This window comes from Hippopotamus amphibius, chromosome 11, assembly GCF_030028045.1.
Source record: "Hippopotamus amphibius kiboko isolate mHipAmp2 chromosome 11, mHipAmp2.hap2, whole genome shotgun sequence".
In the NCBI taxonomy this organism is placed as follows: Eukaryota; Metazoa; Chordata; class Mammalia; order Artiodactyla; family Hippopotamidae; genus Hippopotamus; species Hippopotamus amphibius.
The window spans coordinates 27,470,448-27,487,969 of NC_080196.1; the positions used below are offsets into that span (position 1 = coordinate 27,470,448).

The window sequence follows — 17,522 nt, forward strand, 5'->3', positions numbered from 1 at the left end:
TACAGGTAAAAGGAATATACTAGAAGCTGAAAAAGACGAGGGAACAGATTTTCCTCTCAGAGCCTCCAGAAGGAAGCAGCCCTGCTGACACCTTGATTTTAGCTCAGTGAATCCAATGCAGAATTCTAACATCTAGAACCATGAGACAATACATTTGCATTGTTTTTTAAATAAATTTATTTATTTATTTATTTATTTATTTATTTATTTATTTATTTATTTTATTGGCTGCGTTGGGTCTTCATTGCTGCGCACAGGCTTTCTGTAGTCGCAGAGAGTGGGGGCTACTCTTTGCTGCAGTGTGCAGGCTTCTCATTGCGGTGGCTTCTCTTGTTGCAGAGAATGTGCTCTAGGCGCACGGGCTTCAATAGTTTTAGCATTTGGGCTCATTAGTTGTGGCTCGCGGGCTCTAGAGTGCAGGCTCAGTAGTTATGGCACATAGGTTTAGTTGCTCCGCGGCATGTGGGATTTTCCCAGACCAGGGATTGAACCCATGTCCCCTGCATTGGCAGGCGGATTCTTAGCCACTGTGCTACCAGGGAAGCCCAGTTGCATTGTTCTTTTAAGACACTAATTTTGTGATAATTTGTTACACCAGCAATAGGAAACTAATAAAATTCCCTAGGAATTTTAAATGTTACCTTTATCAGACACTAAATTCTTATTTGATACAGATATAGATTAACGTCTTTTACAAATAAAGAGCTTTTTAGAACAAATTTAAATTCTGGCAATGGGCGTGAATAGACATGTCAGTATAATTAATGCAAATGACCAAACCCAGGGCTTGAGTATATCCTGTATTCGCAAGGAGAGGGAGAGTCTTTTTTTTATTTTTATGAGTTTTCTTCTACCTTTGCCTCATCAGTAATCACAGAAGTGCAAATTAAAACAAAAGTGATTTTCCAGAAAGAAACATGTACCACAATGTTCATTCAACACTATTTACAATAGGCAGGACATGGAAGCAACCTAAATGCCCATCAACAGATGAATGGATAAAGAAGATGTGGCACCTATATACAATGGAATATTACTCAGCCATTAAAAGGAATGAAATTAAGATATTTGTAGTGAGGTGAATGGGCCTAGAGTTTGTCATACAGAGCGAAGTAAGCCAGAAAGAGAAAAACAAATACCATATGCTAACTCATATATATGGAATCTAAAAACGTGGTACTGATGAACCCAGTGACAGGGCAGGGATAAAGATGCAGTTGAAGAGAACGGACCTGAGGACACGGGATGGGGGGTGAAGGGGAAGCTGGGACAAATCAAGAGAATAGTATTTACATATATACACTACCAAATATAAAACAGATAGCTAGTGGGAAACTGCTGCATAACACAGGGAGATCAACTTGATAATGGGTGATGACTTGGAGGGATAGGATAGGGAGGGAATGGTGGGAGGGAGGGGATATGGGGATATATGTATAAATACAGATGACTCACTTTGTTGTACAGCAAAAAACTGGCACAACAGTGTAAAGCAATTATATTCCAATAAAGAGCTTTAAAATATGAAAAAAAAATCTATATAGCAAAAACCTTCCCCCAAAACAAAACAAAACAAAACAGAAAAAACAAAGTGATTTCTTTCCTTAACAATCAATTTGGCCAGTACAAAAAAAAGGTAGTAGAAAGTCTGAGGAACGGGCACTCATAGATACTGCTAGTATGTGTAGAGCAAGTGCAGTCTTTCTGTAAGACAATTTGGTAATAATATCAAAAAGCCTAAAACCAGGCATATGCCTTGATATGGCAATGTCACTTTTAGGAATTTATAGTAGTGGGATGATCAGGAGTGTACATAAAAATTATGCTCAAGAATGTTTACATCTGTACCATTTATAAAAACAAAATATGGAGAAAAAACTGAATATGAAGAAATAATGGATTAGCATATAAACTACACATTTTAAAAGTGGGATACTATGATGCTATCATGACATTAAGTAGTATATAATACAACTGAAAGATGTTCCTTTTCTATTAAGTAAAGAAAATTTAACAAAATAGTATGTGCAGAATTATAGCAGTTTTGTTTATATGAAATGTTGTCAACATATGACTATAGGAAAAGGACAGAAAAGGCATATATTAATCTGTTGTAATAAGATCATGGATGCCTGTATTGTCTTCTTTTGCTTCCCTATATTTTTATTTTAAATGTTATAAATTTGTTGCCTTTATAAAAGAAATTGTTATTAAAAATAGCTCTTTCCTCACTGTCACCTCCACTCCACCGCATAGTGCACAGCAATGATTATCAATACAAATGTCTATCTGGTCGGAAATATGTCTGAATTTTTATATTTTTTTTTGACAATGAATAGAAGTGGATGTTAAAGATACTCTACAGAAGCCTTTATCTCTGACCAAGAGGATCTTGCCCCTCTAACTAAAGAACTTTCCACACAGTTTTGTAGGGCATAAGAGTGGCATTTCTTGAAATGGCCTGAAATCCTCACAGGAGTTAGGAACAGCAGTGCTGATATTTCCACGTATCTTACAATACACAATTTCCTTGGTGTTTTGAACTTTATCCTTTGATTCTTCTTCATCACTTTTAAATCACAGTAGCAAGCGTAAAGCTCAGATTGGTTAAAAACAAAAGTTAGCCTTTTTTTTTTTTTTAACCTCTAGAAAAGGCCTTCAATCAGAGTAGGGCTCATTGTACCATCCAAATAACCTCAGTTAGCCTTGGTCTAAACCTTTGTGCCAAAAGAATGTCAGACTTAGCACTGGGGACGGACGTGGCACCCAGGTCTTTCACTGCAGTGCAGAAGTGCTTGCGGATCAGTTGTGGATGCAGCCAGCTGATCTGTACATTTGGAGGATGGCTCCATCAGTACTGCTGGAGATTAACCAGTAAGGATGCAGAAAGGTCACAGTGCACACACAGAGCCAAGCTCACACAGGATTCCCCCACCAGGGTTTGTCTTCATCCAAGGGAGAAATCACAGCAAGTGGTTCTCAAGGGAAATGGTACGTGCAAAATACCTCCATTTTATCTCTTTGGTCTGCCAGATATTCTTGTATTAATGCTAATGTCACAGTCTTCTGAAGTATAGTAAATTGGATCATCTCCAATTCACAAATTGTTTGCGTTCAAAGAGTTTCCTTCTAAGTTGGTTGTTTGCAACTTGTAATACATTTGTTTAAAGATAGTTGGGATTAACATATACACAGTACTATATATAAAATAGATGATCAACAAAGACCTACTGTATAGCACAGGGAACTATATTCAATGTTTTGTAATAACCAATAAGGGTAAAGAATCTGAAAAAGAATAGCTATATATATGTATAACTGAATCACTGTGCTGTACACCTGAAATTAACATGATATTGTAAATCAACTATACTTCAATTAAGAAAATAAAACTATGTTTAAGGGCCTAGGTAAGCCCTTGAGAGTCTGTTTTACCTTGCTGTCTAATGCTAAAGGGAGTATAGCACCTGACCTCTGTGTGTAAGAATAATTGTGTGGGGAAGTAGGTCTATTTTCAACATGGGATGTCAGGGACACATCTCTCTGTACTCTCATCCCATTTGGGCTCTACTGTCTCAGTTCTTTTCCTGTTGAGTATAAGTGACAGAGGGTGTTAAGTCCCTCTGTTCTGAGAGTGGCTTTTGAGGCCCAGAGGTGACACAATGGCCTGGCACAATGTGGGTTCTGGGAGCAGAGAGAGCCAGCTTAGCTGCAAGGTGGAGTAATCAGCAGTAGCCAGCTTTTTCCTAGTTCCTTGGTTACTTACCACCTTCTGCTGTTGTTAGGGGTAGTATGTGATCAGAGAATCTGGGCCAGCTGCTGGCAGGGAGAAGGGGAAATGGGAAACAGTAGAAAGGCAGGGTTTTCTCTCCACCCCTTTCCTCTCGAAGCTCGTATCCTGCTACCCTGCCGCCTACCTTCTATTGGCAGATGGATGAAATGAACAGTGGGAAACAGGGCTCAAGTACAAGACATGCTGGGCAGGTGCCCAGAGCTTAAAAATTACAAAAAAGAGCAAGGAGATGGGGGAGGAATGAGTCCTCAAGCAGATGCGTGGAGAACTAAGACTTTCCTTCCGCTGCAATATTTTCTTTAATTTTGGGTAAATGCATATCTTCAGTGTTTTTGGTTTTGTTCCATCTTATGATCCTCTTACATTCCTCCTTGTCTACTCAGTGTTTGAATGATGATGCTTCCGTGGGCTTGGTCTTGAATATTTTTCATTTATAATATGTACTTTCTCTCAAGTAACCCTACTCATTCCCAGAGTTAACCTTTATGTGCATACTTCTTTATATAGCGAGACTCAGATCCCTCTTCTGAGCTCCAGACTCAACTTTTTACTTGGATATTCTCTTTAATATATAATATGTAACCTGTCTAAAATGGTCATCTAAAACTGAATATGTCTAAAACCGAACACCACTAGAATATAATCTACATGATGGCAGGGATTTTTGACTGTTTTTCTCACTACTACATTCCCAGTACCTAGAATAGCACATGGCACATAGCACATAGTAGGTGCTCAATAAATATTTATTGAATGGATTTTTTATCTTCTTCCCAAGATGTCCCTGTTTGTCTACCATCTCGCATTGGCTCTGCATCTGTGAGGCATTACTAACCTCTTTCCCCTTACCTTTAGACCCAATCACTCAGTCCTCTTGATTCCCCAAAAGGTATCTCAAATTTTTATACTTCTCTATAGATCTGCTGCCTTACTCCTATTCAGACCTCCAGATCTTCTTGTCTGATCTACTATATCAGCCTTCTACAAACTGCAGGAGCCTTCTACAAACACTTCTTACTTTTCTTCACTTTCTTGAAATCTATTCTTCATGCAGCATCCAGTGTGATGCTTAGCAGCATAAATTTGATCAAGTAACTATTTTGAATAAGGTTCAGTTCGCTTAAAGCAGACCCACAGGGTCCAGCATTATTTGGCCCAGACACACCAAGCCTTCTTATTTATCTTGCTCCGGAAACCACCATCTCCATTGAGTTCCTGGAACACATAAAAGCTCCCTGCTTCCCCACTGGCTGGTTCCTATCTAGCTCAGGGCATGACTCAGACTTTTCTCATTCTCCCCAGTGTGCAGTATATACATTTTCTCACTAAGGATTCTCTCCCCTCATGTGATATGTGAGCTTATGAACTTAAACTATTGCTGGTCTCACAACAGTATGATTCCTTAGTTATCATCTCAAATATTTCTTTGGTGGTTTCCCAACCACTCTTGGAGTAAACTCTAAGCTCTTTGGGAGGGTCTGCAAGATCTGCTCACCTTTCCAGGTGCATCCCCACTGACCCTCCTCAGGTCCCTGTCCCTGCCGTATACCTGCATTCTGGCCATGCTACCTATATGGCAGTTATTTGAGTGTCATGTTGGCCCACACCATTGTACACACTGTTGCCTTTGCCTGGAGGGCTCTGCCCATTTTGTCCTCTTCTCCACTGTGGCTTATCCTTCAAGACCCAGCTCAGTCATCACCTCTTCTAGGAAGCATTCCTGGAAACAACCCCTGCCTCTATGTGAGTGAGGTGCTCCATGTCTCTTTACTGGCAGACCCTGGGTGTCCCTCTGTCTTAACACTTAACAGCATGCATTTGCGATTTTCTATTTCCTATACTATTCATGGACCCTGGAGGACAGTGACTCTGCTCCCTTTCCGTCTGTCTTCCCAGTACTTGACAGATGTTCCTCTACACAGAAGAAAAGATGGCATTCATTGTTTTGCTATGGATAATGGTGAAGCTGCATGCAGAAATAAGGGGAAATAATTTGCATGTATTTGAGAAAAAATATTTCTAGTTCTTTTGTGAATTTCTTTATATTTCTATTCTGATGTGAACTTGATTTTAATGAAATGATTCTTTCCTCCCTCTCTCCTTCCCCTCCCCTTGCCCTTTACTGATTTGGAAAGGTCTTGGCAGTTATTCACTTGGAATAAATTGAAAGATTGAAGTCCTACAAAACAAACAGAGGATAATTAGTGATTTAAAGTGTGTTAACCCACAAAGATGGTTTTCTTTTTCTCCATGCCCATTTGGCAAGATGGTTCTCTGGGCCTGTGTAATTATGGGTGAATGGCACTGAAATGCTTGAACAATAATTTGTAGGAAATACAATTATGAGTAGAAGTCATTAGTGGGAGTAAATGAGTAGTTTGTTGGTTAACAGGTCAATGTTGAAAGCCCAAAGAGGTTAAACATTGTATTAAATTACGAGTCAAGAGCAATCTTTTTTCATGTAAGCATATGCATAAATTATTGAGCTTTATAAACTGTATTTTTATATGTTTTTTTTTGATTCGTGGTACAGAAAGGAAGGGAGCCACCCGACCTGGGTTTCTGAAGAGTTCTGTGAAGCGAAATGACTCACATTTGAAATGTATATGATGCTGTCTTCATCAGAGAAGTTGGTCGGTCCACCTTGTGTGGCTTTTAAATAGTATTTATAAAGTAAAGAATATAATGCTTTGAGTATCAAAGCTAATTGGCTACAGTTAATATACAGTTATTTCCAAAGGCTAGAATTCCATTCTGTATCCATTTCTTCGGTTCTGGATTCAGAAGAGCCAGTTTTAGAACTTGGCGCTGATATCTCCTACTATGTGATTTTTGTCCCGGAAGCATTATTTTAGCTTTCTAATCTATACAGTCTGCTAAAAGGAAAACAAAACCAAACCAAACCCAGAAAACCAACTGTTCTTACTTCAGAGTTACTCTAGTTAGCATAGGCTCATTTATTCTAAATTCTCAATAATGTTTGTGTTGTTTTTCAGCTTTTTAGTTACTGGATATCAAGCTCATTTAGATATATATCTGATGGAGGTTTGTGAATGATTATCCAGATGACAATAGTCAAAATAATTTAAATCCCTCTGAGCTGAGTGCTAATCATGAACCCGGGACTGTGTTAGAAATTGTGACATTTGTAAAGGAGACATGAGGTAGTGGCCCTGCTTTCAAGGTGGGGAAAAAGACATATGTACTTTAATAATTACAGAATTACTTAGTATGAAATATATGGTGCTGACTATAGGTTGCATCACTCAAGTCCCCCCAGGCCTCCCTGAACACTCTCAGCCCGTGGCTATTTCAATCGTGACAACAAAAATATTCCTGCTCACCTCCCCCAATTCTCAGAACCTGCAGCCCTTACCAACACCCCTGCCTGCGTGTTATAGGTGTTCTCATGACAAATTTCATCAACTAGTCTATTGGTTTTCTTGGTCATTGTCCTCCCTTCAGGAAGGCAGCTGGGGGCTGCCCTGCTGCCCCTGCATTGGGTACCTTCTATGAAAAACTGAACGCAGAGTGCCAAGGGTGCAGATTTTCACTGCTGCCCAGGTGGTCCAATCTCCAGGTGTATTCCGTGATGGAACCAAAGGCGACCACCTTTGCCACTTGGGGTCCCACCTGACCATCTGGATGCCAAAACTTTGGGGTGCTTGCTTCTCTGTGTTTTGGTCATGATCTTCCTCTTCAGTACATATTTATTGAACACATTCTATATAAGACACTGTGATAAGCATTGGTACCATGATGGTAGGCAAATATAGGTATAACTTCTGCTGCCATGTTTAATAAGGGAGATGGAGAATGACAGTGATGGAGGTTAAACCACACATGTTAAGTGCTAGAAGGGAGAGGGACACAGTGATATGACAGATTATAAGTCAGAGTTTTTGACGTAGTTTGGAGATCTCAGAGGCTTCTCTGAAGGACCAAGTTGAACATCATTCTGAAGAATAAGGCAGAGTGAGTTGATGAAAGAATCCCAGGCAGAGGAGCATCAGGTACAAAATCCATCTGTAGAGTTCCTTTAGGTTCTTTCCTCAGATTCAGTCATGGGTCCATAAGAGAGAGCCCATGTATCAGACAGACCCTGTACCATCTCTGTCATTCTCTCCCATCTGTTCCTTGGTGGAAGTTTTTTCTCCCATGCAAAGCCACTCAGTCAAATGGCCCAAAAACCAGCCAGACATGTGGCATGCCTAGTCCCAAGTGTACACAGATATTTTACTCAATAAGAACCTCCTTATCACTGTGGGGTCTATAGGAGGCGGTGGACATCAGCATAGGTTGAAGTGCTCCCTGAAACCCGATGGAAGAGGTAAGTCTTGAGCTGATTTTAGGAGAATAGGAGAGGGGAAGAAGACCAAGCGCCCAGGTGGAAGGGACAGAACAGGCAAAGGGGTGGAGGTAGGAACGATCCTGTTAAATGAGAAGAAGTGCAGTAAAGAGACTGGGCTTCCTGGAATGGAGAGTTTATTAAGGAGTCAGAGACCATACAGTGGAGTCTCATCATGGAGACTTGAAAATCAAGAAGGGAATTTGGACCTTTGTTACTAAGTACTGAAGGCAGATACTGCAGGTTAGTGAACAAAGAAGAGATGTAATTTTTTTTTCCCCAAGCTATACCAGATATTTTATTTTTGTTAAAGTACCTTTCAAGCATATGCATTTGTATGTATTATTTGTTGAAGATTTTCTCTGTTTTCTAGATGGTGAATTCTTTCAGAGCTTGTTCATTTTTGGTCCACCAACATTTAGACTAATCCCTGGCCCATTGCTTAGTCAATAAACATTGGTTGAAGTGCCCCAAATTAATTTTACAAAATAAAAATGTAAGGTATTTTCTCTCTGTGCTACTTATCATGCCTATGATTGAATCTTGGGATTTTTTAAGATTTGCCTTAATAAATACAGCATAACACAATCATCTATATCCACTGATAGACTTGCAGAAGTATGGGATAATGTGCCAGCTTATACTGGCATTATTATTAAATAATATTGGAAATTGAGAAAAAAAATAATTTTTTGATACAAAATGAGGAGGTTTATAATCATTTGCCTACTTCACAATTTTTTTGATTTGTCACTATTTTCTGCTATAATAGTTTAAATTTGTTCTTCATTTATTCCTTATTAGAGGCATCTAAGTGAAATTCAAATATACAGAGAGGGAAAAGAAAAAAAATAAGTAGACAACTAAATGATAAGAATTCACCTTTGGTGAGAAAAATTTTAAAACGTTAATAAAATGCAGGGACTGCTTGGAGGAAGAGCCTACTACTTTAGATTTAATGAAATAAATATTCTTTTTGAATGTTGGCATGAAAGTTTTGCAAGTTTTGGATCTCTCTTACAGAAGAGATGTAATTAAAAAAGAACAATGCATAATGGTCAGAAGAATAAAAACTGTTTGCAGAGGGTCTAGCTCAGGTGATGATTAAATTTATTCTCAAATTTAAGATGATAGTAACTGATCCAAATATCCATGTCTGCTATGTAGCTGCAAATATGATGGTGGCACTCAGGAAACACTCAGGCTGATGGTTTAGTCATACACGTAGAGGTGTGTTGTTTTTGCAATGAGAGTGATAACTTATGAGATAATTTTATTGCTTTCTAGAGGCTCTGTCAACATTTGAATGGTCTTAAGTTTATGTTAATAGTTAAAAATCCACTAAAAAGATACTCTGTGATTTTTTCCCATTCATTCTGACTTGACTATTATTTATACATATGATTAGTTGAAAAATATCTTTGTTGAACCTATTCTTGGTTCTGCCACGTATAGCTGCTTGTTGATAGGTGCATAGTAGGTGTTTGTTGTGTATTGACTGAGTATTACAAGCCATTGATCACAGCGTTTAATAGTATTTTGTCTTTGACAACATTTTCTATGTATGGTAGAGACATTCAAGGACAGATCATAGAAATTCACATATATATGCATCAATATATACATCGAAATTGACTTTATTTCATTTATTATTCCCAAAGGTGAAAACATACGAAGAGGAATAAAATTAAAATTATTTTCTTTTGGGATGATTTATGTCTTAATTTTCACCTGCTCTATAATTAGAAATTTTGAACTCTGGGAATTTTTTTTTAAGATAAAATTATTGCCCGAGTAAACTTCAGAAATTGCATCATTAACCCAGTGATCTTTCTAAGCCTAGAACAACATTACTGGTAGAAGTGCCCCCACCCCCAACATAGACAAATAAATAAAGAGGAATGTTTAAAATAATTTGAAAATGATTTATTGTTGGCCACCTCTGTAGTTAGAGATTCAAGTATTAATACTTTAGTGCAACAAGGGAGGACAGAAAGTTGCTGTGGGCCAGAGGTAAATTATGATCTATTGCAAAGGAGGAAGGAAATGTGCTGGGGAAAGGAGGAGTTGGGAGTAAGCCTTGTATTTTCTGAGGTATTGCTTCAGATAATGGCTGGAAAAAATTTTTGCCTAGACCCTTGCTGGAAGAGGCTAGCGTAAACTACGAGACTGACTACCTTCTTGAATCTTTGCTGGTTAAGGAGCAGCATACTGGTTTGGGGAGGATCAGATTGGCTGCACTGAAGCCTAAAACAAGCCAGGATATCTAGAGTCACATGTTCCCCCTTGTTCAGCTTTGCTTAGCCATCCTGTCCTGGATACACCCCATCTTAAGGTATGAAGGGATCACTTAATACGCTAAGACTTAGGACAACCATTCTGAGGGTAATTTTGATTTTTAACTCTACTATCACTATTTGTACAGTGAGTTGAGTTTAGGAATTCATGGTGAACTTCTATCTTGGAGAGTCTAATAGTCATTGGTTTTAATTTGGAAGAAGAAAGAGGTGATAAATTTCATCCTCAAAACAGTGTGATGCAGGGAAGGAAGAGAGAAAACTAAAATATATTGAGGTTCTGTTACGTGGCAAGGCCCACAGTAGTTGTTTCATAGATATTATCTTATTGAATCGTCCTAAAGCCCCGGAACGGAAGGCTTTTCTGCTTCTGCCTTGCAACTGAGGAAACTGAAACCCACCTTTAAGTATATTACCCAAGGAACATAGTTAGGCTATGGCAAGATGGTGATTCAACTATAAAGTTAGTCTGACTGCAATTCCTGTGTTTTTCACCCCATACCATTCTCTATCCTGGATTACTTTTATTGTCATTATGTGACAGAAAAGGAAACTAACATCCAAAACAGTGAAGGCGTTTGTGCCTATTGAGCCTGAAGCTTGCTTTCCTAGATTCTTCTTTCACAGGATTCTTTGGCTGAATAACACCACATTCATATTAAGTTTTTAAAATGTCTAAAGGCAAGTTTCCCTTGGACGTGCTCTAGGTTCACTCCCAGAAGTAGTGGTCACACATCTTCGAGCAGCTGCCCATGCCGGTGACACAGTGTTGGCTCTGGAAGATGCTGTGGACTGGCATGCTGGAGATGAAGTCCTTGTCATCAGCAGGATGGGTGCTGAAGACATCAAGCCCACAGAAGAGATTGTCACTGTGGAGACTGTGCACAATACAGACCTCTGTCTGAGGTCACCCTTGAGGTACTGCATGTCAGCTTGGCTCCGTTTAGACAGAAGAAGATGAGGTCTTCGCTGTGTTGGTGTCTGATCAACACAGTTGGTCAAAAGACATTTGTTTAATATCATATAGTAACACATATATGCGGAAACTAGAAAAATGGTACAGATCAACCAGTTTGCAAGGCAGAAATAGAGACACAGAAGTAGAGAATAAGCATATGGACACCAAGGGGAAAATCGGGGAGCGGGGAGTTGGGGTGGGATGAATTGGGAGATTGGGGTTGCCATATATACATTACTAGTAAGAAAAAAAAAATCAAATTGTACACTTTAAATATACGCAGTTTATTGTATGTCAATTATATCTCAATAAAAGTTCTTTAAAAAATAAATAAACCAAAAAACCCCACCAAAACCCCAAAACAAAAAAACAAAACAAAACCAAAAAAAAGACATTTGTTTGTCTTTCAGTAATATATGTTTGCATTAAATAAGAGTAGACATTTTGGGAACTAGCACAACAGTGTAAAGCAATTATACTCCAATAAAGATCTGGAAAAAAGAAAAACAAAAAAGCTTCCAAAGCTGTAAGTATCTATCAATAGATGAAAAATTGGATAAACAATGGAATAATATGCAAATATGCAAAAAAATAACAGTAGACATTTTGACAAGAAGATTACAAAGCATGAAATATTTGGAAGATTTAGACTTCTTACATAAGTTTTGTAAGACTCTAGAACTTTCATCTTGTTGTAGATGGTCAGTGCAATAGTCAGCATAGTTACTAATTTTCACAGACTTGTGATGATAGTTCACTCTTCTATATCTGAGTTTCTGAAGAAATAGAGCCCCAGATGGAGACTCAGGCTGATTTAATGGCTTACTGTTCCTAATAAGATTTGGAGTGATATCTTCAGACGTATCTTTTTCTTTTTTTTTTCAGATATTCTCACAACTCCACAGAGAATTGGGTGTCTGGAGAGCACCATGTTTTAAAGGCCATGGTGGTTCTACTCAGCAGGAGTGTTACCATACAGGGAAATCTCACTGATGAGAGGGTGCAGCACCTTGCTTCATGCTGGGGGGCCAGTGCTTCAGAAGGTAGAGATGTATTTTGTTGGGAAGTCCAGTGGGTAAAAAAGAATGTTCTTACTGTCCAATGATATGTGGTATGGTTGACTTCTTTCAATTGCATGTTCCTAACATTCTGTAGTTTTCAGAATGCTCTTGATAAATCATCATTTCCTCTCCTGCCTTCACCCCCTTGTGAAAGAGACAGACAATAGTATCTGTCTGAGAAATTAGTTATTTCTCTGGGGAAAAATATTCCTGTTAAATAATAAAACCTGGAGAGTCAAATTAAATTTCCAGGATAGAAGTTATAATGAAGTCTAAATGCTTATCCCAGCCCTCTTCTAAAATTCTCAGGAAAACGGATTAATGCCAGAGTCAGGGATACAGGCAGCATATTCTTACGGGTTAGACGTGTGAGGCTCTGCCCTCCCCCCACCACCCCCATTTTTGGAGTCTGTTTTCTGAGTGAAACTACCACATCCTTTAAGTAAGTGGTTGAAAAAGTCAATTTATCTTCTAGAAGAAGAACAGGCACTGAATCACACTGATGTACCTATTAAACATCTATTTCAGGGATGGTTAGTTTAGTAGGTTATGTTTTGGTTTCCCAGGCTGTAGATTATGAGGCTTTCACATGTTGTGAAGACATCATTTGTCAACTTTGGTCCCGGATGGTGTGGGTGTCAAGGATGACTCCCAGGCATGAGCTCTGGATGGATGAGGGGGCTATATATTGAGATGGGAAGAGGAACAGGTTTTGGGGGTGGGAGGGTGGAGATCGTGAGTTTAATTTTGTACATGTCGAGGCTGAGATGCCAGGCCAGCATGTGAGGAGAGATGTCTGGTAGTGTCTGGAGCCTGGAAGATGTGTCAAGGCTGGAGTTAAAGATTTGTGTCATGTCTGTGTATAGATGCCTGTGGACGTAATGTTGGGATGTGGTTGGGTAAGAAGGACCTTGATCCCACTCCCCACCCCCTTAGTCATCTAGCTCACAAATGTGTGATTCTGAAAAAAAATGTTTGCCTCCAGTGGGTTAGAATCCAGTGACTGCCAGTTTTAATAATTCTGCTGAGCTGGGATCTATAGTCTATTCAGACTCTCTTGGTAAATCTCATACAGGTATTCTTAGATCATATTGTGCAAAACATGGCATTTGGTCATGCTGCAAGAGAAACCATGCTTCTAGGTTTGGGCCAGTATAAATCTGTTGCCTCCTAAAGGAAAAAAAAAAATCCCTAGTTTCACCACAACTCAAACATTACTAAAAAAATTCTAAAAATACAGCAAAATTCATAGACCCTCATTAAAAAAAGTTATATGTTACTCACCTCTTCTTTGTGTGGGGCTCAAGTGTGGGAACACAGTACCCAAATACAATAACAAGAGGCCTGGACACTGGAAAATATTATGGCTCACTGGCATACATAAACAAAACTGTGGTAAAATGTGCAAATATAAAACACCTCTCTATTCACCTCATATATTCATTCTCTGGGTGTTAGCAAATAACTGTTGAATGATCCATCATTTTGTATTAGTGGTGCTTCTTCTTTGGTTTCTTAACCTGGATAATAAAGAGCTAATTCAGGAGACATTTATTCTCCATCCTGAGGTTAGCTCGCAACACCACATGCCACGTGTCAACACAAAGTGTCTGGATCCTGAGGTCACGACACGTGGGTAGTTGTGTGTGTTATCAGGTTCACGCAGTTTGCTGTCCTCAAACTCAGTTACTTCTCTGGAGCCCTTTGCCATTTCTTCAGTGGCCTTCTTGCTATGTCCCCAAACCATAAAGCAGCAAAATATCGGGAAAGCCCCACTGGGCAGCTTAAGAGTAAAAAGAGCTGTGATTACATTCAGCACTCACATCTCTTCCCTACAATTATCCACTACGAGAGGGTCATTTTTTTGCACACTCCCTCCGGGGGATCTTTTGGATTGAAACAAGCATCTATTTAGGTTGGGTTTGTGGGTTCTAGTCAGCCTCTTTGTGACAGTAATTAAGGTGATTGATTTGGGGGCTTCTGGAAATAATAGAGTGAAGGCAACATCATGTCCTAGTTATTGGATGTTTTAGTTAATAATCCAAAGAGGAGAATCAAAGTAAAAGGGAAGTAAGATTATTAAATGAAATAAACAATCATGGTTTGTCCTTTGTGCCAACAGCGCCTTTTGTACTGGGAGATTTGTCCAGGAGCATGTTGTACATACTTCTGCTCCCCTTGACTTCATTCTGTGTTTCAGGTAATTTGCAGAACTGTTTGTATTCCAAGAGTGAGAAGATGCTGGGATCCAGGGATCTGGGGGCCACAGTCATCATTCAGTCCTTTCCGGAGGAGCCCAGCCGGGTCCAGTTGAAGGGAGTGCAGTTCCGGGAATTGGGGCAAGCCTTCCGTAAGCATGTGAGCTCGCTGACTCTAGTGGGAGCTATGAGAGGTAAGGCAGCCCAGGCAAGACATCTCATTTTTCTTTCCTCTTCTATCTTCAAGGCTCTTCATGCAGGGGTCCCTGGTAGGTGGTATGTGGTATGTGGGGACATAGGAGGATCGGACTATACCCTAGATCTGTGGTTCTTAAACTTTAACATGCCTAAAAAGTCACGTGGGGAGCTTATTAAAATTCTCACTTAGAGACCCTGCCCAGACAAATTCTGATCTAAAGTGATCTGAATTTTTAACAAACCTCCTGATTCTGGAACAAGTAGTCCAAGGAGTACCCTTTGAGAAATGTCGCAATAAGTACAAGAGATGTGGGGGAACCCCACACATCCATGTTTTGAATCCTGCCACTACCACTTACTGGCTTTGTGACTACAGGCAAATTGACATCAAATAGTGTAAATCATCAGTCAAGGCTAGTGGAAAGCACTTCGTGAAGATGTCCTAACGCAGAGGAATCTCCTGCGTGGGAAAACAGGAGAGAATGGCCGAGAACCAGGCACTCTTCCTGGGGATACAGAGCAGGCAGAATGTGCAGATCTTGGCTAGACCTGAAGAGATAGGAAGGAAGCAGGAGACATGACTTTGGTTTATGTAATAATTTGACTCAAGGCAGATGGGAACAAGAAGGTAAAAAATATCAGAACCAGAAAAGAAGAATATGACCAGATGTACTGATAAAGGATCTGAGACTAAAGCTGGAGGAACATGGGAGCAATCAGGGCAAAATCCCAGTGCCAGAATCTGATATGCAGAGATGGGAGACTTGGGTACGGATGCTGAGTGATGAGGACAGCGGCTCTGTGACACAGAAGTGCTCCCAGCCCTCAGCATCTCAACACCCACACGTTCACGCTTTGCCTTCCTTGATAGGGGTAGTGCTCCAGAAGTTGATGCCTGGCAAAGCCCATCAGGGCATCCTTGAAGGGCCTTGAGAGGTGCTAGGATTTCAATAGGTAATGACAAAGTAATCCCTGAGGTCACTGAAGGCAGGATCCTGGCTGGCCAGCTGCAGGATTTTTTTTTTTCTCATTTCATATCATTTGCATGCAAAGAATGTCTATTTATCCTAATTTTCCAGATGTCTTCCACCTTATTTATTTCTTTTTACACTCGTACGGGGGATGCTTCCTCACATGGCTCTTTCCCTAGTACATTAGGATGATCAATATCTTTGTGCCCTCCTCTCTGGTCCCTTGGTCTCCTGGTGCTTATAATTCTGAGGAATATTTGATGTGGGTCAGTTCCAGTAGAAGGGAGGGGAGCAGTCACATATGAGTTATCAGTGAACATAATCACCCCCCCATCAAAAGTTCACTTAATCTCCCTCCTCAACCTCTGCTTCAGAGTACCTGCACTTTTATTTATTTATATATATGAGGTTTAATTTGAAAAAGGGTTCAAGGCTTAACAAAAGTTTGAAATCCACTGAATTAATACATTATCCCCTTTAGGTCTCTGTTAAAATGCAAATGTGTTTCCTGGGAGGGGGAAAGTCATTAACCCAGAGGTTAGAAACTTCTGGCATGCCTGCCAAAGAATCCTTTATTGTTTCATGCCCTACAGGCACCCATGACCTGTGTGGCCAACTGTCCCCAGTCCCTGGAGTTAGAGGATGTTGGAATCTGCATGCACGCTGCTTTAAAAAGTTTACCAATTTCTGACTGAATGTGTTAGCTCTGTTAACACATTTGTACTTACGAGTTGTTCAGATGGGCAGGTGTACTCTGATGGAGTGATGTTATAGTAGAGATCTGGAGTCAGGAAAATTCTGAAGTAGGCAGTGTTTCCTACATTAGTGGATACAGATGAGTTAACTTATTGGTGGGTGATATGAGGGCATCTGGTACTAGGGGAGCTGAGATTAAGGGGAATCTACTGGCCCTGTGACTATGGAGACAACATAGTTGAGAATTTTCTGGAGAGTCCCAATTTAAAAGTCAAATTATTACATAAACCAAAGTCATTTTTCCACTACTTCAAACATTAGGTGTCGATATAATCTCTCATTACTTGGAAATAATACAAAACTCCTTTTTCAGGATTTATAATTTTATTACCCAAATAATACATTTTTATTATTTTAATGTGAGTTTCCTCCATCAGACTCAAGATACACAATTGCAGAATTTACTTAGTTTTATTCATCTTTATGTCTCCCGCACAAGGCACAATTTCCGGAAATATATAGTTGATACTCAGCAGATATTTATTCATTGATTGATTCAGTCCACATACATTGATTTGGGGATCATAAAATATGCCCGCAGAGCCACTGTAATGATATTCCTGAAATGTCAATGTCTCTTAGTGTAGAAGAGGGTATTTCCCCTTCAGTTTCACAAACCACCGTGTTCAAATGTGAGTCCTGGTCCTCAGATTGATCTCTGGTTTTACTTATAATTTGGATAAGTTAGGAATTTGGGATTAACAGAGTCACAGTATTATATATAAAATAGATAAACAACAAGGACCTATTGTATAGCACGGGGAAGTATGTTCAATACCTTATAATAACCTATTTTGGAAAAGAATCTGAAAAAAAATTTATATACATATCTATGTATAACTGAATCACTTTTCTATACACCTGAAACACTGTACATCAAGTATACTTCAATTAAAAAAAATTACTCCATAGCTCAAGAAATAGTGACTACCTCTCCTCATG

At 39.4% G+C, this 17,522-nt stretch overlaps 1 protein-coding gene across 1 annotated transcript in view; it reads left to right on the forward strand.

Moving 5' to 3' along the window:
• PKHD1 (PKHD1 ciliary IPT domain containing fibrocystin/polyductin) overlaps positions 1-17,522 on the forward strand; it is a 443,114-nt gene that overhangs the window by 148,900 nt on the left and 276,692 nt on the right. The window contains exons 37-39 of the mRNA XM_057700365.1: positions 11,146-11,356; positions 12,282-12,439; positions 14,658-14,849. Of these exons, the coding sequence (XP_057556348.1) occupies positions 11,146-11,356; positions 12,282-12,439; positions 14,658-14,849 (561 nt within the window). The remainder of the gene's footprint in view (positions 1-11,145; positions 11,357-12,281; positions 12,440-14,657; positions 14,850-17,522) is intronic.